This window comes from Arvicola amphibius, chromosome 12, assembly GCF_903992535.2.
Source record: "Arvicola amphibius chromosome 12, mArvAmp1.2, whole genome shotgun sequence".
In the NCBI taxonomy this organism is placed as follows: Eukaryota; Metazoa; Chordata; class Mammalia; order Rodentia; family Cricetidae; genus Arvicola; species Arvicola amphibius.
In genome coordinates this window covers 126959426-126986394 of record NC_052058.2, presented here as the reverse complement: position 1 = coordinate 126986394, position 26969 = coordinate 126959426, and the positions used below count along the sequence as shown (strand labels likewise).

General features: G+C 43.6%; 1 protein-coding gene across 1 annotated transcript in view; it reads left to right on the top strand.

The window, feature by feature from the left end:
- Nell1 (neural EGFL like 1) overlaps positions 1-26969 on the top strand; it is an 834960-nt gene that overhangs the window by 528426 nt on the left and 279565 nt on the right. Inside the window, 1 exon segment of the mRNA XM_038313841.1 lies at positions 6952-7074. Within this exon segment, the coding sequence (XP_038169769.1) occupies positions 6952-7074 (123 nt within the window).

Below are 26969 nucleotides of genomic sequence, written 5' to 3'. Positions count from 1 at the left end.
GAAGTGGTTTAAGCTGAAGCAGTTTTCTCAGAAGAGGGAATATAGACTTGAAAGCGCTTATGCTGGTGTGTCTCCCAGGCATGAAGACAAGAGCCCGTGGAGAGCTGACATAGATTTCAGCACCTGACCTCAGCAGGGAATCAGCAGGACCTTAGCCTCCAAGCCCCCTTTCTAGCAAGGCTAAAACCCACTGAGAGATGTGGATGACTGTCCCAAAAGCCTTTGTCTGTGATTCCTGGAACTGTGGTGGGACCCTGCTGTGTAAAAGGCACCCAGTAAGGAACATGGTTTTTAGTGATCCATCCTGGCACATAGCGATCTGTTTCTATTCTGACATAGAAACATGCTACATGAAGTTAAAAAGGAAAAAAAAAAAAACAAAAATCTGTGTTGTGTCATAAATAACCTAGATCCTTGGGTCCAAGTCACAGTTCCAGAGTTTGTATTTTGAAGTGTTTGTTTTGTACATAACACATCTCCTGTGTTGTTTTCAACTAGAGAAGAACAGAATATATACGGGCCTTTAGCAAAATAATCAACATAAAGAACCCCCGTCCTCTGAAGTCTGTTTCATTTAACTCACACCCCATGAGATTTTATATTCCTGTGAGGGCATGGACCCAACATTATATGTAATGATTTTAATACTTTTAATGATATCGTTTATGAAGCATGGCATCGACTCCTTTAAAATTATTATATTGTATCTATCTTGTGTGGAGGGACGATGTGTGTGACAGCATGTATGGAGGTCAGGAAACAAGCTATAGGAGTCTCTTCTCTCCTTTCACCGCATGGGTCTCGGGGATCAAAATCGAGACATTGTGCCTGATGACAGGTGCCGCGACGTCTTGCCAGAGACACAGAACCATGTCCGTGACCTAATCTTATGTTTCAGTCACCTCAAAACAAAGCCAGGCAATATAAAGCAAAGCAAAAAGCAGAAAACAAAACAAACAAACAAAAACCCTCATTCCCCATCTATCTGGAATCTGCCTTGAGTAACCATGACTCCACTTTATCTAATTTAGATATTGTATATAAAACTGATACCCTTCACACATGTTCCTTTACGATTGGCTCCCTTCATGTCCTGTAAGGATTTTGGCATCCATGACTCCTGTACTGTCATCTGGCAGTACAATAATTCACTGTGTGAGTATCTCACATTTCCTTTATACATCTATCAGTTCACCACCCCTTCTCCTTCCAGGGGCTATGAACACTGGGATGTAAGTTTCTGTGTGAACACAGGTTTGCCTTTGTCTTTGGGTATATTGCTATGATAAGCCTATGCCTCAGAGTTTGAAAAACTGCCAAATTTCCAAAGTGGCTGAAATATTCTATATACCTACTAGCAATGTATGACTGATTCAATTTCAATTTGCCAATTTATTATATTCTGGTTTTATAATCATGGTTGTTCTAGTGGGTTTGAGGCACTATTTCAGGTTGGTTTTCAAATTTTTTAATATAAACACATTTTTTTTCTTCTTGTATTTATTTGAAATTTGTATATCTCCTTTGTGGAAACCTCTATTGAATGTTTTGTCTCTTTTTACAATGGGATTAATAATTTGGTATTGAGTTGTAAAACTTCTTTACGCAATCTAGATCCAGACTGTTTACTAGATACATGGCTGGAAAATACTTGATTTCAATGTGTGGATTATGTCCTCAGCAGCATCTGAACCCTATTCCTCCTTAGCCAGTCACTTTGAGAATCAAATGTAACCCCATGCTATCATCAGCCTACTTCACTGTTTAGCTTTCTTCCTCTCAATCTCCCGCACCAGGTCAATACCTCTTTCCTGTCTTAACTCTCCTTGAGCCCTCCGCGGTACAGCTTCTATATTCCCCCCCTCTTCCCATCCCTCCCTCCTTCCCTCTTTTTACAAATGAGTATTTGTATTAGCACTTAAATTTCAGAAGCCCTGCCAGAGGCTAGGGATGATGAAAAAGGAGGCTATAATTTCTATCCTCACGAGACTAGCGTTCTAGTAGAGACGGAAGACATCCATCATACGTTAACGAATGTAGAAACGTGAGTGTGATTAGCTCATGAAGGAGCAGCGCTGGTTGTGATGTGAAAATGTTGCAGAGCAAATGGCCCCAACCCAGGAAATCCAGCTTTCTTCTATCGACGAGGTGAAGGTTTAGTTGAGATCTCAAGGACAAGAAAAAAACACTATTGAGCTAGAAGAATAAAGTGCATGTGGACAAGAAGGAGCTAGGACCCTTTGAAAGAGGAGACACAGCAGTTCTGGTTGGAACGGAGCAGAAGCAATAATAACATGCTGTGCTTGATGGTTTTTACAAACTGTTACTTAAGGACGGTGATGTGGTGGCTGGGTTTTGTTTGTTTGTTTGTATTTTTAAACCAGGAATGGCAGGATAATCGGATTTTATTCCTTGAAAGATTTCGATACATGGCATGTGAAGAACAAATCGGAGAGAAAGCAGTGTGGGAGGAGGCCTCTGGGAATGTGTAGCTGGGGTAGCAGGAGAGGTACAATGGTGTGCGAGCAGCATGGACTGGGAATGGTGCAGAGGTGTTACCTTGAGGTCTCCAGAAGGAGAAATCTATGTGACTCGGGGGTGGATTGATTATAAAGCATTAAGACAAAAAGAGATATCGAAAAACTAAATCTAGTCATGACTCTCTGGCTGTCCTTCTGTAGTTGTTGGACAGTAAGCACTTTGTCGGGTCTTTCCGGCCTGTAAAAAAAAAGCCAAGGGAGAGGGAACACTTTTGTTAAGTTTAACTACTGTTTGACAAGTGAGTCCACAAGTAGTTGAAGCACCATGAATGACAGTAGTGACAGTAACGTCACTCACTCTTGGAGCACTCAGTGGCAGCAACCTGCTGTGTTTCACCTTCATCAGCCAGCTCCACTTTCAGCACAGTCCCAGGAGACAGGTCCTACTCAGCTTCATTTTACTATTGGTAAATACGACACATAGAGAGTTAATATCTTCCATAGTGCACATAGCTAGAAGCTACCAAACCCAGATTTTTCAGCCTGGGGCGTCTGGTTCTGGATTCTGTTTTCTCCACTCTCGTATCTTGCTAACTTCTTATGCGTCTTTACATATCTTGAACCTTTGGCATTGTTTACAGCATCTGGAAAGAATTTAATTTTTTTTCCAGTTTATTTATTTTTTATTAAAAATTGCCATCTCCTCCCCTCCTCCTCCCCCTTCCCTCCCCTCCCCTCCACCCACACCCCCACTCCCTCCCTCTTGAGGCCAAACAGCCATTAGGGTTCTCTACACTATGTTGAGTCCAAGGTCCTCCCAACTCCCCCCAGGTCCAGGAATGTGAGCAACCAAACTGACAAGGCTCACACAGAGCCCGTCCATGTCATAGAGACCAAGCCCATCGCCATTGTCCTTGGCTCCTTGGTCAGCCTCCACCATCAGCCACCCTCAGAGAGTCCGATTTGGTCGCATGTTCCATCAGTCCCATTCCAAGTGGACTTGGTGGTCTCCCATTAGTTCTGTCCTGCCGGTCTCTATGAATGTGGCTGACGGTGGAGGAGGACTGAGAAACCAAGGACAACGGCAATGAATGTGAACTCTACAGCATGGATGGGCTCACTGTGAGCCTTAACCTTCACCTGGCGATGGATGGAGATAGAGACAGAGCCCCACATTGGAGCACCGGACTGAGCTCCCAAAGTTCTGATGAGGAGCGGATGGAGAGAGATCATGAGAAAGAAAGTCAGAACCATGAGGGATGCATTCACCCACTAAGAATTTAATTTTTTAAAGGAAATCGCGTGTTGTTTGTTCGTCTCCATCAGATACAGTTTTAAAGGTCCAGTTATTTTGTAGAGTTGGGCAAGACTGCGGATAATGAGATCTGGGAGCTTCACGTCCCTCATCCTTTGGATAGAACCCAACTCTCAGGCAGTGTTAGGAGGTCTCTGGGAATTCAGGGGCAGTATAAAAGATGTTTGTTTAGTCTTTGGCAAGATGAGGCCACTTCCACTTGTCATGGTTTAGCTCTGGTCATAACCAGGAGGCTTCCAGTCACTGCTCAGCGCTGGGATGGTTCTCCTGGTGTGAAGATCCTCAAATCTGAGACCCTCACTCACCAGTATTTTGATGCTAGGTGTGTTGTTTAACGTCCCCTTCCTCGTTCCCTTCATTATAAAATCAGCAAACTTCTCATGGTGGTTGGGTGAATTAAATGTAGGTCAGTGTTTAGCACTCTCTTAGTTCTATACCATTTTCTAAAATGTTGACAGGTAAAGGTGAGGGCTTCAAAATGTCCCCCAAATGTGATATGACTTTCTTCAAAGTTAATTGACACTGATGACAGAAATATGAAATTATCATAAGGCAGTGGCATATGGTTGTTTCCAGAGTGAACTAAGACAAATTACACACTAAGATGGGTCAAATCCGTGTGGTCTAGAGAACAGATATAGAATTTTTTTTTGGAAAAATGTGGGTTTGAAGTGGTATTTAAAGCTAGGCAGGGCTATATTTATTCCAACCAAGTGGATGGGGGAGTAGTTTGAGTCATAAAAGCAATATGAGAAACCTTTTGGGTCAGAAAGACAGTATGAAAAACCTAGAGAGGACAGGAATGAAGTCGTATTGCCAAGACAGCAGTGACCATTGCTTATTGCATAAGAGAATTCTTTTCGCAGATACTGAGTGACAAGAGCAGATAGTCAAGGCTTGACCTAATTTTGGAATGTTTGGTAAGCCCCAATGTTATCCTTTTGTTTGGGGTATTCTTTGTTGGCAGCTCTGGCTAAGCCCATCGCCCCTCTTGAAAGACAAGTTTCTATGGTCCTGTAGTAAGCGTCTTCTCTCCTGTAGAAGCAATGACTTCTCTGTCATGAATTCTCATTCCGGGTTGTGAGCGCTCCTCTTGGCATGGCCACACATGCTTGTTTGTGCAAATCATTCAGATTTGTGTTCCTTGTCATGACGCTATTACTATCAGAGCATCCTTAGCTTTAGATGTGTCCCAGTGGTCGGATGGAATATAGTCACCCCCTTAAGACCATTTCCGTTCTCTCCTGGGTTCTTTGCTGATGCACATGGGTATCTAATCACTACGAGCATTTATAGCAACAGAGACTGCATCTACGGATCTTCATATTCCCAGGTAGATTCCAATATTACTTATGAAATGAATTTATACAGGAGATTGTGAAACCTAGAGTCTGTATCTTTACCTTAGTGTTCCTAGTGTCACGTGATACTGGCTTACACATCCTGGATGCTTGGTAGTGTATAAACAGCATTGGGCATCTGTGAGCTTATCAGATTCTCAAGTTTGCTGGAGATGGCTTTTGCGCAGGCTTGCAGTCTGTCCTTATACAGCTTGCCCCCTTTTTTTGCTCCTTGCTTACATACACTCATTTCTCTCTGACATTTCTGATTGGTCTTTAGGCCTCAAGAAACAGTCTATTTGGAGAATCTGAGGTATCCAATGAACCAGATATACTTCTATATGTACTCTAACTTTAATGAGATTTAACCTTTCACATGGCGAAGGTCTTATTAAAAATTTAAAATAAAAATTAACAAAGAAAGATATTTCAATTGATTAGTACATCAACTTCATACTTAGCAAACTGCACCAAAGTTTTATTTCTGTTTCAATGAGTGCTATTCTTTGGACTTTCTAGCTGAATACTCCTCTCTTGATCACAGCCTTTTCTAATTTCAATAGCTTCGCTTGACTTTTCTTTTTGCAGTGTTTTAGAAGTTATTGATAATAGCAGGTTGTGAAAGAAATAAAGGACATATATTTTCCATATTGTTTACTTATAGAGCAGTCCTTGACATAGCTACACCTCTGGGATGTGTGAGGGGAGGGGAGTGGAGTTTCTTATGAGAGCTAGTCTCAAAGTTGGGCATTTTCAGTGTATACTGTAGTATAGCTCAGTCTCCTCCTGGGTGCCTTGTACCCCGGGTGCTTCAGTATCCATCTAACGCATCCATACAGAGTTCATGGGTTAGTTCTGAGGCCTGTGACAATGAGTTATTTGGAGAATTAGCCTAGTGAAAGGCCTCAAGAGAGGCTGGAATGCCATCCCATCTCCGACTCAGCAGGTCCTGTGCTAGCCTTTGGAGGTGCATATTGGTAAATGCTCTTTGGTAGACTGTGTTAGCTTGGCCTTCCTCTTTGAAATGTACTGTCTTTGTATAGACAAGACTGTGTCTCAAAAGAAAATAAAGGAAAGGGAAGAAGAAAAGTAAGGGGAAGGAAGGAGGTAGTGAGGGAAAGGAGCTTGGGGGAGACAATGTCTACTGTACACATTGGCTTTCTTGTGCCTGGCATTTTCTGTCCCTGGTGCCCTTGGAATTTTTGTAACTCTGAAAATTGGTGATTATTATCCCATTTCAGGTAAGAAGTCCATTAGAGTTGTTAACAGATTGATGCTGTCTCACAGTTGCCACGGTCTGCATCAAGGCTCTGGTTTCTCAGGGGTGTCTATGCTGCATTGCCCCCGGGTGCACTTAATGATCTCTGAAGAGGTCTTTGGTTGCCATTATCTGGGTCGCGGAGTGCAATTGGAGTCCGGCAGCGCGCGTCTGGCCTGTTTGGAATCAGTGGATATACAGGAGAGTTGGTCAGAAAGATAATTCACCAGTACAGATTTCCTCAGCGCCGCCGTGGGTGGGTGAAGGTCATCCTCTAAGACTTAAATATCAGTGCAGGGTAGGTCCCATGGCTTCTCTAGGACGAAGACAGTAGATCCAAAGAGGAAGTTCCTCTGTGTCCCAGGCTCACCTCAATCTTAACATCCTCTTGCCTCAGTCCCCCTCCCAAGTGCTGGGATGGCTGCAGCGGCATAAGGAGTAATTCCCCGTGCCTGGCTGGTCACCGCCCTTCTTGTTGGTGAGTTCCAGCGCACTTCTGCAGCCAGCCCAGCCGTTCCTCTTGTAAAGACACGTCTCTTGTTCTCTCCCATCCTGCAGAGCATGACGACTGTGGCAGCGGACAGCACAACTGTGACAAAAACGCCATCTGCACCAACACCGTCCAGGGACACAGCTGTACCTGCCAGCCGGGCTACGTGGGAAATGGCACCATCTGCAGAGGTAGGCTTGCTGCTTTGTGGGGCACCGCCACCTGCTGCCCCAGCTGGGCTTGTGGAGATTCCTGCTGTCGCTGTGATAGCTGAACACAGCTGGTTCCTGCTTTTGGTCTCTTTGCAGCCAGGACACTGCGCGCGGTGGAAGAAAAGCTGTAGCCGATTTTGGGTTGTGGTTGTGGGTCCTGGTGGAGTTCCACAGCTGAATGGAGCCCTCTAGCTTTGTCTTGTAGAGCAAATGGAACGTTTGAGGAAAGATTCAGTTCTGCTATAAGTTTGGGTCCATGTGAACTGTGCTCAGAGGGCAAATGGGTGCCAGTCCTTCTCACGTTCCGGCTGTCTGCTTGACTGGGAAACTTTACACTTAGAAATGCTGCTTGGAGCCGGGCGGTGGTGGCGCACGCCTTTAATCCCAGCACTCGGGAGGCAGAGGCAGGCGGATCTCTGTGAGTTCGAGACCAGCCTGGTCTACAAGAGCTAGTTCCAGGACAGGCTCCAAAGCCACAGAGAAACCCTGTCTCGAAAAACCAAAAAAAAAAAAAAAAAAAAAAAAGAAATGCTGCTTGGAAGCCAGGCATGGTGGCGTTTGCCTTTAATCCCAGTACTCCAGAGACAGAGGCAGGCACATCTTTGTGAGTTCCAGGCCAGCCTGGTCTATAGAGCGAGTTATAGGACAGGCTCCAAAGCTTTCCTTGAAAAACAAAACAAACAAACAAACAAAAAGAACCCCAAACAGACAAAAACAACAAACAAACAAACAAGAAATGCTGGTTAGAGTTCAGCTAGGGTCTGGCTTCATGTACTTTTATGGTCGTCTTCACACCCTTCCTTTAGTCTTTTGCGGAGCCTCACCCCTGGTTCCTCCCAGCTGGCCACTCACTGTCCGCATGCTTTATCCACACACGCACATTGATTCCTGTTAGTTCTTGGACGCTGACATACTCTCAGTCTTAATGGGTGGTCACATCCTTTAAGTCTCCACCCTGATGTTCACATATCATAGAATCATCATGAGGTGTCTACCAACAGTGGACCCTTAATGTTCCCAAGTCCAAACCTTGCTTCTCTGCTTTTCATAAAGGGACTGAATGGACACTCTAGGTTACACATTTGTGTTTGTCTCTGTGTTATTGGCCTTGCCGTGAAGGTGGAAGGCTTAGGTAACAAGCACGTGGCCCCATCCCCTACAGCTTAATGTCTAGGAAAAGAACACGCCTGGCATCCTATAGCTGTTCATTAGCTATGTGATAACCAGCCCCATCAAAGAAGAGACACCACTTCCTTCCTCTTTCCTACCCTTCCTACATCTTTTTTTCCCAGCCAGAAACAAAAAGGAAAGCAGAAAGGAAAGATAGTAATAAGGAAAATGTGTAACTTTCAAGATAAAATTTTGCTCACATATTTGATAAGCAGAATAAAACACTTTAAACCAAGCAGTATGTATTGCTAAATATCGTGGCATTTAGGGTTAAGTGGACAGAATGCTTGCAGACAGTCCCAAATAAGATTAGCATAACCTGACTGAGGGTTAAGGTTCTGAGTGGGAGAGTGTTTATCTGCCTTACCAGCCCAGCATTAGTGCTGAAATGGAAATCAGGCTTTAACTAAGCAGTTGTCAATATGTAGCTGATAGACTAAGCCTCCTTCCTCATCTGCCATTAGCTGGATAAAATCTGGTGATCCTGGAAAGCATTCTTGTCTCAGTGGCTGATAATATTGGCATTTACTTTGTAAATACACAGTGAGTGGGGATTCTGTCTGGACGCCAAAAAGCAGAGGCAAGACAGGGCCCCAGAGGACACATTGAAAAATAAAATAAAAAAAAAAGATGTGAACCAGTGCTTCCAATCCAAGTAGAACATTTTACAAATCAACACTGGTTCATACAAGAGGCTCATAAGAATTACAAAAATACTGAGCCTTGTAGTAGGCTGGTGTGCACTTTAGGATTCTTTTGGTTGCCAGCAACAGGAAGCAACATGAGCACTGACTTTGATTTGCAGGGCCCAGAGACAAATGAAGATGAGGGTTTCTTACAAAAGCAGGCAAAGCTAGCTCCTCAAGGCGCTGAAATATTTATTCTCATTCGTGCTGGTAATTGACCATTTAGTGTCCTTTCCTTGGACATAGAGACAGTTTCTGTGTGATTACTGACCCACAGGATAGCTATAGGTCTTCCCCGCAGTAGGGAATCCTCAGATTGATATGGCCTCCACGTCCTAACCTTGATTAAGACAGGAAACTTGAACCAAGCATCTCCCCTTCTCCAGATTCCGTATTCTAAGTCCACAACAGACAGCGCACTCCAGGATTTGATGATCTCTGAGGCAGTTCCCTGAAGATTTGCGTCGTGTATCAGGTCCTTGACATCTATCACCTAGGACACACCGTCTTTCATATTCTGGAAATAGCACAACGTGTGCTCAAGCCCAAACCTTTCATTGTCTGTTAACAGAGCCTGTAAGGGGTAGTTAGGATAAAGAGGGAGAAAGGCATCCAGAGGTTCTGTACTTGGACTAAAGCTCTAGCTTTCTAGGGCATCCAACCCAGACTCTTGTCTTACCCAAGAGCTGCTGAGTAAGGGAGAGGATGTACAGACCTTTTGGGTGTGTGTGGCCTGCCTCATTCTTCATCTCTGCACTAAGAATCGATGTGCCCAGGAGAATCCTCGTTCCAGATCTTCCTCAGCCATGCTTGGAACAAATCCAAGTTTGTGATGTTATTAAGAATGTTGCAGTGTTGACTTCAGAATGCCCAACCCTGAGGGTGGAGTCCTTCTAGGTGACACATTCTTGTGAAGTTGGTCCTACATGTTGTGAACAAGAATTAATTGAAACAAACAAACAAAAAAAGACTTCCCAAGAGTGTCACAGGATCTAAGGCCGGAATGGAGTCTGGGATTGGGGATAACTGCTTCGAGGGATACGGCGCTCAAAACACACATGTGTCCTGTGGCTCCCTTGTGGGTTGGCTCAGGGTTCTGTTTGTCTCGGAAGCTGGGTTTGATCAGGGGACTTGATGTGGTCATCTCTTCAAGCTGATTCACAGCGGATCTGTTATGAAAACTCAATTTATTGATTCATTTTGAAGAACTGTTGTGGTTTGAGAAGAGCCCAGAAAGGGTGGCTTCCCACACTGATTCCCAGCTGAAAGGAAGGTAAAGAAAACAAGCACGTGAAAGCGAGGATGCCCGTGTGAGGCTTGCTCTCCTTCCTCAGGACAGGAGGAAACCTAGAGGGGTGGACCTGTGGGCACACTGATCTCTAGTGCAGAAGAAGGAATTGGGAGGCATAGGTCCAGTATGTCCGATCCTCTCTCTAACTCGCCTGTAGTTATGGAAGACCGTGAGGGTGAGTCAGAAGGCCTGGTGGGATAGCTCAGGGAAGAGAGAAGGTCAAATGGTGTGTGAGCACCTTCTCCTGAACGCCACTCTCCTGCTGATATTTGTGTCTCTGCTCTCACTGGGGTTGTGATATATCAGATATGTCAGGAGTTCTTTACAAAAGGTGTAATGATTTACCTGGCACTCAGAGCTAAAGCGCTAAGTGCAGACTACTGTTACCTGCTCTGTATCCTTACAGTCACCCTAAAGAATACTGGCGAGCTAGTGGGAGGCACTTGCACATAACTGTTCAGGTGTCAGGAGCAGGTCGCCACACTTGGTTGGTATCTCTTAATGCCCTTCCTTTGTCTATAAGAATGTATTAATTATCTTTCCCTCCCGGGGCTTATTTTCAGGTAACTCAGAGGATACTTTAATGATGCTGTAACATGTGGAGATGCAGTCTTCCCTAGTTGTTTTCCAAGTCCTGGGTGCCCATCCTGATGCCTTAGGCTAGGTGATCGTCCTTCACTGTGTCCTGAGAAGCTCCATGACCTCAGCCTGCATCACCACATATTACACCAGCTTGTTTATTCAGCCAGCACACACCTGCAACAATGCTTAGCCAACGGGGAGCATACTATAATCCTTAGAAGTTTCCTCATGAGCGAGCATTAGGCAAATCGTCTTCCTAATGGAATATGCGCTTCGGTATCTGGAAGATTTTAGAAGAGAGCAGGCATGTCTGGGGTCACAAGAGTGAGGGGTCACCCAAGCTTTAGCCATCAATTCCTGAAATAGATGTGCAAACCAACCCCAGTATGAAGTCTGGGCTGCTAATGGGTGTCTGGTTTCAAAGAAAAGCACGGGTTAGGTTCACTGTCTCCATTTTCAGCACATAAGCGAGTCTTTCTTCTAAAGCTTCTAAAAATCCGGTAGTTCTTGGAAGTGAGGTGTGAGCACTCTGCAGACAGTGCTTGCATAGACAGAGGAGCTACTTCCTAGACGCATCTCTCCGACAGGAAGCATCTTTGCATGGAGGAGCTACTTCCTAGATGCGTCTCTTCCTTAGGAATCTGAGCACACCACACGGTATGCCAGGAAGCCAGAAGCAGAAAGAAGGCCAGGGAGGGAGGTCTGGCACAGAAAGAGTAATGTGACAGCTCACACTAATAATGTCACTGAAATCTTAAATTAGAGGATATCCTAAGGACGGCAGACATCTTGCAGGTGCAGACTTTCCAGCAGCTCACGAGTAGTGTGAGAGGTGGGGGCATGGAGGAGGTTGGAATAGTTGAGTTGTTATACCAAGCTATCACCAGAAATAATAAAATTGATGAACTGCCAGGCTGTGAGTCAGAGACGATGAAATTTGAAGATTTTGAAGCAAATAGCGAGGGAAATGGGAAGCCTTTGGCAAAAGGTGCATGTGGCACTCTAGACAGAGCTCTGAAACGTGGGTGATGGAAGGAGGAAGAGCGCGGGAAGGCTGCCTTCTGAAATTCTGCTCTTGGGTTTGCAGACAGAATGCTGGAAAGAAAGACTGACCGATCCGATAGGAGGACCCGACCCAGCTAGAGACCAGCCCGCTTGTAAAGTCATATCCATACCATGAACAGCTAGGATGTTATGTACATCTCTGCTTACAGAGCAATTTCCTGATGGCTCAGGAAGGGTTTTGAAAAGTTATCCCGCTTGGACTGCTTTATACAGGTAGAAAAGAAGTTGAGTAGGGGTAGCCAAGGATCAAGACTCAGTGAGATGAACTCTTGAAGCAAACATGGAGTAGTCTCATTAAAATTATTTGTGTGTGTGTGTGTGTGTGTGTGTGTGTGTGTGTGCCTACTTCTCTGTATGAACACCCACTGAGCAGGTAACTGCAGAAGCCAAAAAGGGCATTAGATTTCCCGCGATTTGGGTTACAGGTGGTTATACCCACTGATGTGGGTGCTGGGAACTGAACTCGGCATGAGTAGCAAGTGCTTTCAACAGCTGAGCCACCTCTCCAGACCCATATTTATGTTAGTAACTCTCAGAGACACCTGAAATCTTTTCTATGGGGAGGTTAATATGGAAGGATCCCCTCCAATAGTGGTTAAGAATCTCCTTAGTTGCATAGGGATGTTCTTGGATAAATTAGTTACTGTGAGGAATGCAACTCTCAAAAATAATTTAGGACTATTAAGAAATCTGACTATGAATTATTTGTAAAAAGACAAAACTGATATAAATGTGAGTGAAGAAATTTCCAGTTCAGTTGGGATCAGTCAACCAGTCAGAGAACGTGCATGACCCGGGCTATGAATTTGAACATACACAGGTAGAAAGTTACTTGTCAGGAACATGCAGACCCAAAACATGCTCAAGCGCACACAGACCTGAGAAGTGGTTTTCAGAACATTAAATCTGTCTGTCTGTCCACCCATCAATCTCCGCCCATCCATTAATTTATCTCAATGTTTCTTCCTCAAAAACTATTTTTTTTTTGAAGGAAGCCTAAACTCTAACATGACCCCTTGCCCTGTGAAACCTGGCCCCTTTTGGACATATTGAGCCTCATCTCCCAGTGCATAGTCTCTCCATTCTAAATATCAAATCCCATAAAATTTGACAGTTGGGAGTTACTGTTGAAATTTCCCATGGAACCTTTTCAGATGGCAGTTGTCTCTGAGTAACCATACCTCAGGAATAAAAATGGAACTAGGGGAGGGGATTACATCTCAAAATCGTACAACTGATACTGTTTCTTCACTTCTTCCTCTAAGTCTGTCCCCAGCTGGGCAATAGGGTTGTCTTTCACCAGATTGCTTAGAACAGAGACCTAAATGTTATCTTTAGTTTCTCGTTTTCATGTTTTATACCACCCCACCAACAAATCAGAGATCTGTCCTTTATCCGCAATACCGTCATTTTTTACCACCGAACACCTCTGCGGTAGCATAAGCCATAATCATCTCTCCACTGGCGTACGCAATAGAAAAAAATTACAGCTAGAATTTTGAAAACTGCAGATGTGATTGCAAGGATCATATGCAGTAACTTCTATTTTCTCATAGACTGAGTTAGGGTTGATGCCGAAATCATCGAGAAGAGAGGGGCGTTTCAAGAAACGAGCAGCCACAGCAGTGAGGGCCAGGCTGGGGGAGGGCAGAATTATCTTTGGTGGGAGGAAAAAGCCCCTTCCTAGGTCTAGAATGAAATAGGAAGCCAAAATGTAATCACTCCCCTTCTTTTGAGACTGTAGAATTCCAAAGAAAATACAGCCTTTGCTTGAGGGAACAGCATAAGACTAAACAGAAGCTAAGATGAGAAAGGAGCTGTTTGTAAGACCATACTCACATGCGGGGGGAATTGTGTTCCGGTTAAGAGATTTGGAGACAGACACGCTAGGTCATGTTTTGCATTACTGGTATTAGCAGTGTATCCATGAGTGAATGGCCATGTTTGTTTCAGCTCCAGCATCTATACCCTCAAGTGTGTCAAAGTGCATACAGCAACACATAACGTCCATTTCTTCAAGCCAGGGTCCTTGACTCTGTCAGGGCCCAAGGATACTTGCTTTATGTGATTGTATGAGTTTAACTATGACAATACAGATAGACTGGATTAAAACACTGCTGGAAATTCCTGTCTTACCTTCTGTGTTTGTGACTTTTCCTTTTGCGGTGATGAAATGCCTTACTATTGTATTGTAGTTTTGTTTCTGTTGCTGTGATAAAATCTCCTGAGAAAAGCAAGGGGCTATTTATCTTATAGTCGTAGGCTATGGTTCATAATTGCAGGGAAGTCAGGCAGAGACTGAGTTACACCACCATGTCCATCATCAAAGCAGAGAGAAACAATACATTTCTGCTCGCTAGCTTTCTTCCATCTTACATAGCACATGCCTAGAGAATGACGCTACCCACAGTGGTCTAGGTCTTTTATATCCATTAGTATTCAAGGCAGTTTCCCATAGGCAGACCCCTAGGCCAGCATGACATAGATAACTCCTCATGAAGATTCTCTTCCTAGATGTTTCTAGGTTGTAGCATGTTGATATTTAAAACTAGCCAGCACACTGACCAAAGTAAATTTAAGGAAATTTATATATGTTTACAGTTTGGGAGGCACTCCATCCTGGTGCAGAAGTGAGTCATGGCAATGGGGACTTTAGGTAACTACTCAAAACACATCTATAGTCAGGAAGGAAGCAGAAAGTCACGAATGCTGGTGCTCAGCTTGCTCTCTGCTACTTCATTAGCCAGGCCCTAGCTCATAGAATGATGATAGGTCTTCCCACCTTGAAATGTATGATCCCCCAAAACTCATTTGTTTGAATGCTTAGCCCATAGGAAGTGAGACTATTAGGTGGTGTGGCTTTGTTGGAGGAAGTGTGTCACTGTGGGGCTGTCTTTGAGGTCTCCTACACTCAAGTTAAACATAGTATGGCAGTCTTCTTCTGCTACCTGTGGATTGAGTTGTAGAATTTGCAGCACCTTCTCTAACACCATGTCTGCCTGCACACCTCCACATCTCACCATGATGATAATGGACTAAACCTCTGAAACTGTAAGCCAACCCCAATTAAATATTTTCTTTATACAAGTTGCCATGATAATAATACCTCTTCACATCAATAGAATGCTTTGGGATTTCCCTCTGTATGCTGTGATTACCATTGCTTAATAAAGGAACTGCTTTGGACCTATAGCAGAGCTATAAGGGAACAGAGCTAGGCAGGGAAAACTAAGCTGAATGCTGGGAGAGAGAAGGTGGAGTCAGAGAGAAATCATGTAGCCCCGCGGGAGAAAGATGCTGGAACCTTGCTGGTATGCCATGAGCCTTGTGGTAAAATATAAAATAATGGAGATGGGTTCATTCTAGATGTAAGAGCTAGCTAGCAACATGTTTAAGTAATTGGCTAAGCAGTGTTTTAAATAATATAGTTTCTGTGTGATTATTTTGGGGCTAAGCGGCCAGGAACTAACTAGTGGCCTCCTCCTACAAAAACAGAAACCCTAACTATGACACCACCTCAATTAACCTAAGGTAGCATGAATTCTAATTGGTCTTAATAATAAAAGCCTGGAGTCAGATATTTGAGTAAATGCTGAAAGATGAGAGAAGTAAAGGAGTCAGTCACTAGAGAGATCTTTTACCTCTACTGAATCCTCAGATCAAAGTCAGCAAGATCCTGTCTCCACAAATCCTCAGACTAAATGCCCTCGAGCTCCTGTCTCCTCCCACCTTTTATTTCTCTCTCCACCCAGCCGCATCACTTCCCGTCTTCCCATCCTTAGTGCTGGGATTAAAGGCATGTGACTCCAGAGTACCGGAATTAAAGGTGTGAACCACCACCGCTTGGCTCTGTTTCTCTTTAAAACTGGATCAGTCTAGTGTAGCTCAGGGTAGCCATGAATTTACAGAAATCCATCTGCCTCTGCCTCCGAGTGTTGGAATTAAAGGTGTGTGCTACCGCTACCTGGCCTTTGTGGTTAACTAGTGGCTGAGCTCCAAACTCCTATCTTCAGGCAAGCTTTATTTTTTAGTTCACAAACAAAATTATCACCCCAACTTAACCTAGACAACCTCTCCATAGACATGTGCAGAGGTTTGTCTCCTGGGTTATTCTAGATTCTGTCAAATTGGCAATCAGTATTAAGGCTAATATGATCTTTAGTCATAGCAGTAGGAAGAGTTCTCTCCCTTAGGATGTGCAGAGCTGCTTACTGCTGTACTTCACAAATATATATATATATATATATATATATATATATATATATATATGCGTGTGTATATATGTATTCATACACACGCATATATATGCATATGTGTATAATATATATATATGTATATATATATTATATACATACCACAGTCATGTCGTCTATGTCCCTGTTCAAGGCCTTGGTAGCCACTAGATTGTATTAATGTGACATATGTATTCAGAACATTGGCGCCCTATGTATTTCCTATCTTTAACTCCTACAGGGCTGGGCAATCTCAATATATATGTATTTTAAGAAAACGAGAATGAGAAACTGCTCTTTGTGATCTAAGTGCCTTAGATATCCACCTAGGTGTGCAGTGCACTCGAGCAGGAGGTTGCCTTTTCCTTTGTACCCTCCCTTGCTGTAATCCAGAGAGATGTTCCTGAGACTGAGGTCAGTATCTCAGCGGTCCCACATAGAACGGCCACTTAACGCTCCACCACAGACGAACGCAGAATCACTTGGTTCTGCAGAAATTAGAAGATAACTCTTGTCACTTACTGGAGTGTGAGATGCCAGTTTTCCTGTCACTGCAGCAGGTTTGAGTTGATAGAGAACAGATGTGGGACAGAGCAGATCGCACAGTGGCCTTCGTCTGGGCTACATGGACAGCAGGATTATTCTTCCGAGTGTCCTCCCTCCGCTATCGATGATACAGGGAGATGCTAGAATTGAGGAGGCAGACACCTGGCCAGTCAGAGACTGGGAATTTTGAGGATCTTGCTGTGGCTTAGTATGGTGGGTCCCTGACAGAGACTTCATCAGGTTTTCCAAGTAGGTGTTCCTTCACATGGCAGTGTGTGCGGTTTCTTGCGGAGACCACGGAAGTTGAAGCGTGACTGCTACTTTCTCAAGGCTGGGAAGGTATGAGAGGCCCTTCTGCTCCCCCTGCTCCCATCTGCGCTGCTGTTGTTTGTGTGCTGATGGCAACTCTAACAAGCAGCATTGGAACAAGTTAAACTGATTTCGTAAACTTCCTGTCAGACAAATGCTTATCAGCAAGCACTGTTGCCAATTTATCAGCAAGTAACTTGTTATGGTCCTAAACAGGGAAGCGTTTATAATAGTGATTTAACTCCGTGAGAAAGAAAAGCCTCCAAGCCCAGAAAGGATTATTATGTTTAATATTTTAGTAATACATCCTTTGAAAATGTACCTGGAACTAGAAAATAGAACTGATTTTCTTGGAGAGACATTTATAGCTGTAAGTTGATAAAGGGCTGCGGGCTACTGGAAGCTATGCTGCCTTCCCAAAACAAGAAAGAGGGCACTGGCAGAAGAGGGGGGCAGAAGCAGACTCGTGAAAAAAGCCTGCCTACTCCATTGGCCGTGGTCCTTGGCTTGTCTAGGTAGATCATGTAGCCTTATCCTTCCGCTGCATTTCCAATGGGCAGAAGAGAGTCTCGTGGATACACTGAAATCACAGCTCATTGCTTAGCGGTGTCAGAACTTAGCATTTAAAGCTTATACTTTAGTAGACAGTAGCTGAGTCTCCTGGGGCTTAAAGGAAGCATGCTAAGCTAGCTTGAATCTCAGAGGTAGTGGAAATAACATGCCTTGACTTGACAAGTGCTGATTCTTTCCAGAGCTGGGGTTGCGCTTTGGTGAATATCACAGGTGTTGGTACTCTCGCTGTCACGGTATAAATGACTCACAAGATTAGCAGAGCAATATAAATACCCATCAGTCTGTTTTATTTTAAAACAGGCAACTAAGCATTGACTTCCTATTGAGCAGTCAGGACAAGCTTGCCTTTCTTTTTTAAGTAACAAATTCTGATGGGCAGCATTACTAGGAAATGCCATAGTCAGTCTCTAGGCTCAGCGCTGCACTGTGAACTGTGCTGGGGAGCAAATATTGGCAAAATATTCAAATTACTCACTGACCGGAACTGAGGGGGTCACTCAGTGGTTGAGAGCACCTACTGCTATTAGGTGACCCACAGTCATCTCTAACGTTTGTTTCAGAACATCTGTTGTCTTCCTTTGAACTCCACCATATTACACAGGCACATATCCATTTCTCATACTCATACATACAGTTAAAAATGATAAAAATAAATTGTATATAGAAGGAACCAGTGTTGGGTGCCATTGTAAAACAGCAGCCTTTGATGCATCTATATCGGGTCAGGTTGTGTACAGAGAGTAAAAACGCTGCTTTGTTTTTTTGGTGTGTGTGTGTGTGACCTGAGAGATGGAAGGTACCCAACTACACTGAGCATCTCTTCTACAGCATTAGGCAATGAAAGTAATAAATGTGTCTCTGAGCAGTCGGCATATGTTAAGTATAAGACTAATTGTGAGGCTAAATGGAACATTCATATTGGTACCTGAAGAAAATGTAATGATGGAAGAAAGCCATTTCCTTTCTACCCAAGAAATTACATTATGGAAATTGTGCCTTCAGAATGAATTAATAGATGGCTTTAAAAATCCCAATGCCCAGAAAACAAATGCATAAATTAAATATCATGAGTAAGGTTAATATTAAGGTTTGTTCCGTTTATGGGAGGAAGGAGTTCATGGGGGAGGTGACAGTGGCTGCAGAAGGGGCTTTGAGACTGGCCAAGAGAATTGCCTGCACAGCCCGAGGGAGATGGGATCTGCTACGTGGCAGCCAAGCCGTCAGTGCTCTCCAGCCAGGATGGTCTTCACCATTAACCCGTATCTGTGGAGGTGGCAGATGTGCAGCCGGTCTCTGACCACTAGGCTACACTGCACTGCCATCCCTCCTTTCCCAGGACATTTCTCACCCATCTCTTCACAAGCTCAGTGGTGTGGAGATGGTCGGTGTGGACATGTGGTGTGGCTTGGAGAACCTGACAGGCACCAAAGAGTGACTAGGAAGCCCCACAGTCTTCCAGAAAAGCCTCCTTTACCTCCCTCCAACGCACAGAGGAGCCAAGGGAGCAGGCATACTCAGAAATGACAAGCAGGTGGAAGAGAGGAGCAATGTTCCTGAAATTATGGACCCCCTCCCACCAACTGGAAACAAAGGGATGAAGTCTGAAGGTCTGTCTGGAGGTCTTGGTTTCGAGCCAACTGAGAGCATTCTCCATGTGTAAGGTGGCCCGTGGGTGCCCGTGTTCTTCCAAATTGAGGTTGGCAGGGTGATGAATTTATCTCAAGTATCCATGATTGCCTGTTGCCTAAAGCTGACCCCTCAGCTTCCTCAAGTTTGTTAGGAATCTGAGCACTTTCCTACCTGTTTCCTTGAAAAGCCACTACCTTGTTCTAGAAGGACAGATTTGCTATCCTTAGGAAGCCCCTGGAATATACTGTGGGCTACATAGGCCTCTCGGCTAGGATCACCCACAACATACCTACCATTTAAACACAAAATCTCTTAGCAAAGCACCGTCCCTGAACCAGATTCTGAGAGAAAATTGAGGTGCAATTTGACAAGATAATGTTTAAAGCAACATCTGGCACTGGGTTTGGGAGGCAACTGTCTATAGTGTTGGGGAACTAGGCAAGAAGACAGGCCCTTTGGGAACCAGCCCTCCTTAGTGGTCAGGCTTTCTTTGGTCCCCTTTCCAAAGCACTATGTGTATTGCTCTGCCTGATAGGAAAAAATTCTCCTCTTGTATGCATGCATTTGTTTCTGGAAGTATGACAATTTAACCAGCTCCTCTTGAAAGGGTCTTATTTAATCGTGCAGGAGAGTCCTGTCCACACCAGTCCTTCTGCATCGTCAGATTCACTTATGTTGGTCAATGTGCCGTGCTTTCCTCAATTCCATGTGTTTGTGCTAATTGCTATGGCATTTTCCCTTGAGTGATATGGTTCTTGAGTACTATGGTTCATCATTTAAGAGTGTATACTACTCTTGCAGAGGACCCAAATTTGGTTTCTAGAACTCACTTCAGACAACTCAAAATCACCTGGAACTCCAGTTCCAGAGGATCTGCTTCCCTCTTCTGGCTTCTATGTGCACTGCACACACACACACACACACACACACACACACACACACACACAGAGAGAGAGAGAGAGAGATAAATATATGCATATTCATGATTATTTAAGAGCACCTCCCCTCTAAATAATTGACTCATGCCTCACATTTCCACAGAGGATGCTCTAGGTCCCTTAGCATCCAAACACGCACCTCCTTCTGTTCCATTTGCCTCTCCACCTCTGCCACCATCTCCCATACAAGACTGTGATTGCATTACAAGGCAGAACTACTGTGTTAGCATCTCCTTTGCATAGCACAGAATCTGGTCCACAGAGGGACACGCAGGGAGCACATGGTCTAGGTTATTGGGCTATTTATGCTACTTATGCCATTCATTTTTTTCAGACTTCTTTGCTTCATGATTATATGACATGGAATTTTTACCTTTCTGTAACAATCTTTATATAATTGTATGTGATCTTTCCCTGAGAACCAAAGGCAGATACAGGCTGGTGTGGCTTCGTGGCTTCTCTCTGGTGGTTTATTTCTTGTGTACTTAAGAGCTGAGAATTGAGAAAATAGTGGCCTGTATTTTAAACCATGTAAAAAAGAAATCCCACTGAGGTGACTTTCCAGGCAACATTCAGACCTACAAAGCAAATCTGCTTTTTAATTTATGCATTTTGGCATTTTTTTCCCCCTGGCATTTTTCTCTGTGTAGCCTGGCCTGTCCTGGAACTCATTCTCTAGATCTGACTGACCCCAAACTCAGAAAAAAAAAAAAAACACCTCTGCTTCCCTAGTGCTGGAATTAGGGGTGTGTACCACCAAGTCCAGCTGTTAGTGATAGTTTTTAAAAGGTAGTTATGTATCCAGTGTTCAGGGATTGGGTAGGGTGGGGTGTTTCCTAGTTCTTGGCATTTTATTCAATAAAAGAATCAAGATAAATTCAAGGTCTTACAGAAGCAGCAAAGAAACTTTATTCAATACAGTGATAGTGCAGGTGAGACATGCTGTTATGAGTCACAGGCCCCAGGAGTGAGAGGACTCAGAGGCGTTATATTGTCGCCTGGGACTTCTTTTGTGAGTTCTAATGGAAGGACGAGGTAGTTACTAAGGCTTGTGTTTGTGCTTCTCTATTCTGAGTAACGATTTTTAAATTATTGAATATCTACTCTATGTCCCTTCCCATAAGCATCTGATTTTTTTTTCTTATAGGTTCTCATTATATAGCCATGGATTGGAACTCACTCTGTAGATCAGGGCAGCCTGGAACTCACAGAGATCTGCCGCCTCTGCCTCCTAGAATTAAAAGCATATGCCACAAACTCAGCACACTGGATGCTTATAATCACATGAACACCAGTTATGCATATGCATAAGATGTAAATGAGGGATTCTCCACAGCAGTTCTCTTAGAAGACCAGTTTGTCTTATAGCACATGCACCAAAACCAGTTCAGGCAGTATCAGCCTCCCGTTCCTCACTCCTAGATGCAGCTGGAGTTGGAATCTGAGTTTGATGGATGGCTGATAGGAAAAGAAACGTATTCTAGTGTTTGGAGAGGGGTGTGCATGCAATGTCATGTAGATGGGGGTCCAAGCTGGTATCAGGTTGTTAATGAAGAGGGAAATGTGTGCAGATTACGTGTGGGTAAGGATTGTAGTACAGGTGCCTTATTTAAGAGGGTTGTGCACAACCCAAACTGAGCAGAGTCATTGTGAAATGTCCCCTAAAAAGAATGATTTCTCAGCACTGCTTTCCCCAGCTCCCCTTCGGCTCAGAGGTGCAGGTATATACACTGGAGCTCTCCCCTTCTCTGTGCCCACTTTCTCCTTCCTCTGTCTTTCCTTTCTCCCAGTGCTTCCTTCCTTTCCTCCATCTTCTCTCTGTGTCTCTCCCTCTACTTCTATTTTTAATTCCATTAGTTGGCTCAGTTCTTCCTCATTCTTTTTCTTTTCATTTCAGTTTGGCTTGGTTGATTATATGTTTATACATTCCAATATAATTACATACTTTTACCCCTTTGCTTTCTTATAAATGCCTAGCCTTTTTTCCTATTTTAAATTGTTATACACACACACACACACACACACAATGTATATACCTATGCATATAAATATAACCTACTCAGTCCATATAATATTACTTGCAGATAGATTTTTCAAGGCTTGCCATTTGGTTATCAGTAGCCAGCTAATATGCTCTCTCCCAGGGAAGACTCTTTCTTCCCTTGTCAGGATTCCTTAGTTGCTTATAGTTCATATGGAACCATAAAAGATTCAAGGTAGTCAAAAGTATTCTGAGCAAAAATAAATAAATAAAATAAATCAGTGCTGGAGGGATTACCATTGCAGATCTCTACATATTTTACAGAGTCATAGTATTGAAAACGATATGGCACAACCATAAAAAGTAGACATGTGGACCACTGGGACAAAATCAAAAACCTAAATACAGATACAGGTAATAGCTTTTGACCGAGATGTTAAAAACTAACCCTGAATGGATCAGAGACCTACATGTGAAACCTGAAACTCTGAAATGGCAGAAGAAACCAAAGAAGTACCCTACATGGTGCTGGCGTAGGGAAGGACTTCCTGACCAGAACTCTATCTGCCCAAAAATTCGGGCCAGCAATTGACAAAAGGGACCGGCCTCATAAAATAAAAACTTCTTCACAACCAAAGAAATCATCAGCTGAAGAGGAGGACCACAGAATGAAGGAAAATCTTTGCCAGCCACACACCTGACAGAGGATTAATATCCAGATTATGTAAAAAAAAAAAAAAAACCCACTAAAAACAAATAACTGAACAAACGAAAACAAAAAGTAAAATGATCCTTTCAAAACATAGGCCCAGGATTTGGACAGAGTTCTCAAAAGAAGAAATAAAAATGGCTAAGAAATATCTCAGAAATTGTTCATTGTGCCTATCAATTAAGGAGACGCAAATTTAAACGGCTCTGAGATTTCATCTAACCCCAGTCAGAATGGAGGGGACACGGGGACGCGGGAACCCTTATTCCCTGTTGGTGGGATTGCAAACGAGGGTAGCTACTATGGAAATCAATGTGGAGAATTCTCTCAAAAAGCCGACAGTAAATCTTCCACACGAGGCAGCTGTACTGCCCCTTGGCCTGTGACCAGAGGACTCGCCATCCCACTCCACATGGACTTGCTTGGCTAATGGAACCCCTAATAACCTTCACATGACAAACGGCTAGTGAAAGAGGTACATATGGAGAAGGAGCCCTGTCACAAGAGCTTCCTACAGCCCTAGCTCCATCCTCCGGGTGTGAGGATGTCACCCGGAGTCCCCGAGAAACTCCGCTTGGTTTTTGTAAAGCTATCTCACTGTGTCACCCAGGCTGACCTCTGGCTTTCTCCTTAGCCCAGGCTGATCGCAACCTTATCGTTCCACTGCCTCAGTCTCCTGCGTTCTAGGGTTACAGGCACCTGCTGCCACACTCTACACCCTTCCCCCAGCTTCTGCGTGAAGAGCATTCAACATGCAAATGCTGTCACACTGAGCTCATTCCTAGATAGACTCCACCGGGTTCTACCATCAAGTTTGACATTGGAGATGAGCAACCGGTGCTTCTCCAGAGAGAAGTAAATTCCCCCTGAACAAAAGCTGAGAGTCGACATCATTTGCTTAGGGTCAGAGTCTTCATAAAATCTTTCAAAATATTTCTATCAGGCAGCCGCCAAGAAGTCTGTTGGTGTGAGGAGACCCTGACTCTGCCACCTGTGGCTGAAATTGATTTTAGCAAATCAGACTTATCTCCTTGGCCTCTGGAAACACTTGCTTAGTCTGTCTACGTAATCGTCTTCCTGATATGCAAACTCTGGTGAGTGCCACAACCCTGTCTCCCATGTCTCTAGTAAGCTTCAATGTCCTGTGTTCCTTTCCTACTTCTTATTGTGGATGTGTTAACAGAATAATAGGCAAGCGATAAGTTCTCTGTTCAACTGGTAATTATCGCTGACAGGCAGTAGTCCAGGCTGCCTCAGGAAACAGAAATATCGCCATCCCCGAGACGGCTTCAGTCAGATGAGAATGTCTTTATTAGGGGTCACTGTGAACAGGTAGAGGAACTTGCAATGTCATGGCTGGCAGTGTGGATATGCACGCATGGCTTATTGGCTCATTCCTGGTATCTTTTATTTTTGACATAATCTATGACAGTCAGGGAGTGAAAGCCGCATGGAGCTCGTCTTCGGTTGATCACTTGGGTTAGCACATTTCTGTGCTCTGGCTGGCATTCCATGCCAAGCTGTAATTGGGCAAAGGAGCGCTCTGCTAGCTGGCATCCCAGCCACTAACTAATCAGCATGCAGCAGACAGAGGCCCCATCTGCAGGAGGGAAATGATATTTTGTCTTGAGGGTTGTTGAATGGCCTCTCACTTTTTCTTTAGGTGAATGAATTTTTAGCACATACTCACATAGGCTCGAGAATTATTAAAAATTAGTCAGTATTCACAAACTATGAAGACAGATCTTAAAATAGTTTCTCTGGGTAAGGAGAGAATTACAAATAGGAGTTCATTCATTTCCCTCTAGAAGACATTATTAATACCTTACATCAATTTCTCAAATTGTTAAGTAATGGGAGATTGGGATACAAAGTGCCTCCAACATTCTGTAAGTAAAGGAATTTTCTCTCTGTGTGAATAGATAATAAACGAGGATACTAAGAGACTGGGCTGTCCTTAACTATCAAAGTATTCAGTCCACCACAATGCTGGTATGTTCTTAGAATTTTTTAAATTATAAATTTGGATCAGCATGTACAAGTTGAGTTCAAATACAGTAAAATAACATGTTATTTCAATCTTATTTATTTTGACTGAGGATGCTTCAAATACTGTGTTTGCGCGAATGATAATGCCCGAGGCAACATTCAAGTTACATGTATTCAATTCTTGCCAATCTCTACAAGGAAGCTATTACTCTCATTTACAGAAGCAGCAACTGAGGCAGAGAGGGTTTAGCCATTTGCTCCAGACTGGATAATCACAGCTATAAGGGAAGAGTCCTAAGCAGCTCTGTCAGGGTCAGATGCCATAGCTGTAAGTGAAGCAACCAGAATTAGAACACACAGAATCTGTGGCTTTCAACGCTTAGGTCTCACTGCCTCAAAGACTTTCTTTAAAAATGGGCCCTGGGAACCCTTCCTGATTTCCTAACCACCCCTAGGACAACCATGCTCAAATCTGTTAACAGATTCTCTCACTGTTCCCTTGGTGTCTAAAGCAGTATAATACTTAATACGTCATCACAGTTCCAATTTTGACCATTTGTAGATTGTTCCCCCACACAAGTTAATTTGGCTACTGGTTATTGCTTTGTACTCTAGCTAGGTCAGTATTCTGTGTTTTCATCATTGTGCCTGTGTGTGCGGTGGTCATGAACAGATTATGGGGTATGCAGTGTTGATTTTCTTGTATGCAAGCCCCTTTGTTCCCCTTAGCATTAATTAATCATCTTCTTGATTAATTTAGTATGTACCTATCATAATTTATTCTTAAACTCCCACCCAAGGAATAAATGCCCTGTGAGATATTGGCTGCTTCATCTGAAACCCCCCACCCCACTTTGATTGGTTTCTAGGCTCACTCCACAGCTCATGCCATGGGATGCCCGTTGCCTCTCCCTGTGGAAGGGAGCCCTGGGATTCAGCACTGTATCTCTGCTTTTCCTTCTATTACTCTTCTACCTTGACAAAACACCCAATAAGAGGTGCGTGGTGGGATATTTTTGAGACTGACTCTCTAAAAAACAATGTTGGCTGAATATTTATGGTTTGCTTAGAAAACTGGAATCTAATGAGCAAAATATAAATGTTTTTAAATTAATTTAAGCTCCATTTAATACTAGTGACTTAAAAATTATTTTATTCTTTAAATAAGTGTCTCAATGGGACTTTTAAGGAATTATTTTAAGTTAGGGTATGCTATTTCAAAATCCCAGTGTACTTCTGGTTTCCCTTCTTTTGTGTCCGTGGTGACTCAGTGCGCTGCTCACTTTTAACCATCAGCTTGGCACAGTCTGAAATCACCTGGTAAGTTTCAGTTGATTGCTTTTCTAGAGTAGGTTGGCCCATGGACATGGCTGTCATGGATTATCTTTACATTTAACTGATGCAGGAAAACTCAGGTCATTGTGGACAGTACCATCCCTTGGGCAGCAATTCCAGAAGAGGAGGAGAGAGGGAGACCTACATGGGAGGAGGAAGCGAGTAAAGATATGTTTGCTCGCTCCCCCTTGACTGTGATGTGATGTAACCAGCTGCTTGAGCCCCTGCCTGACTTTTCCTGAAATGATGGGCTGCAGCTTGGCATTGTAACCCAGATCAACCCTTGCTTCCGCTATACTGCTTTTTATCAGGAGTTCTTTAAAGTCACAGCAATGGATATGAGACCAGAGCAGACTGGTTTCATTTCCCTCCATTCTGATGGCTACTCAGTGGGCTGTTTCGATTAGACACTCATAAACTTCAAATGTGCAAATGTCTTGCTTTAAGACTTAGGGAAAGTCTATAGTCTTTGACTTCATGTTTGCCTTCCACCCCTTTTGCTAGCGCTTGTTATATTGATGCCGAGTCTTGGAATTTTCTCATTAATTTTCGTGCTTAAGTGCGTTTCCATATGTGGACGTCTGTCCTTCTGTCTTCCAGCGCTCTCACCTCTCCTGTATCTGGGCACTGCTTCTTTCCTCCCCATCTTTGTTTCTCTGGCAAACCACCTTGTTTCAGAACATAGTCTTTCTGTTTCATGACTCTTCTGTCCTTCTTTTCTTCAGACATTAGTGATGATGTGTGAAGTCGGTTCCTGTGCCTGCCTCCCATGAAATGTTCACCTGCTTTTTATTCTAGACATTTCTCACCAGTGTTTCACCTTGGCTTTTCACGCATAT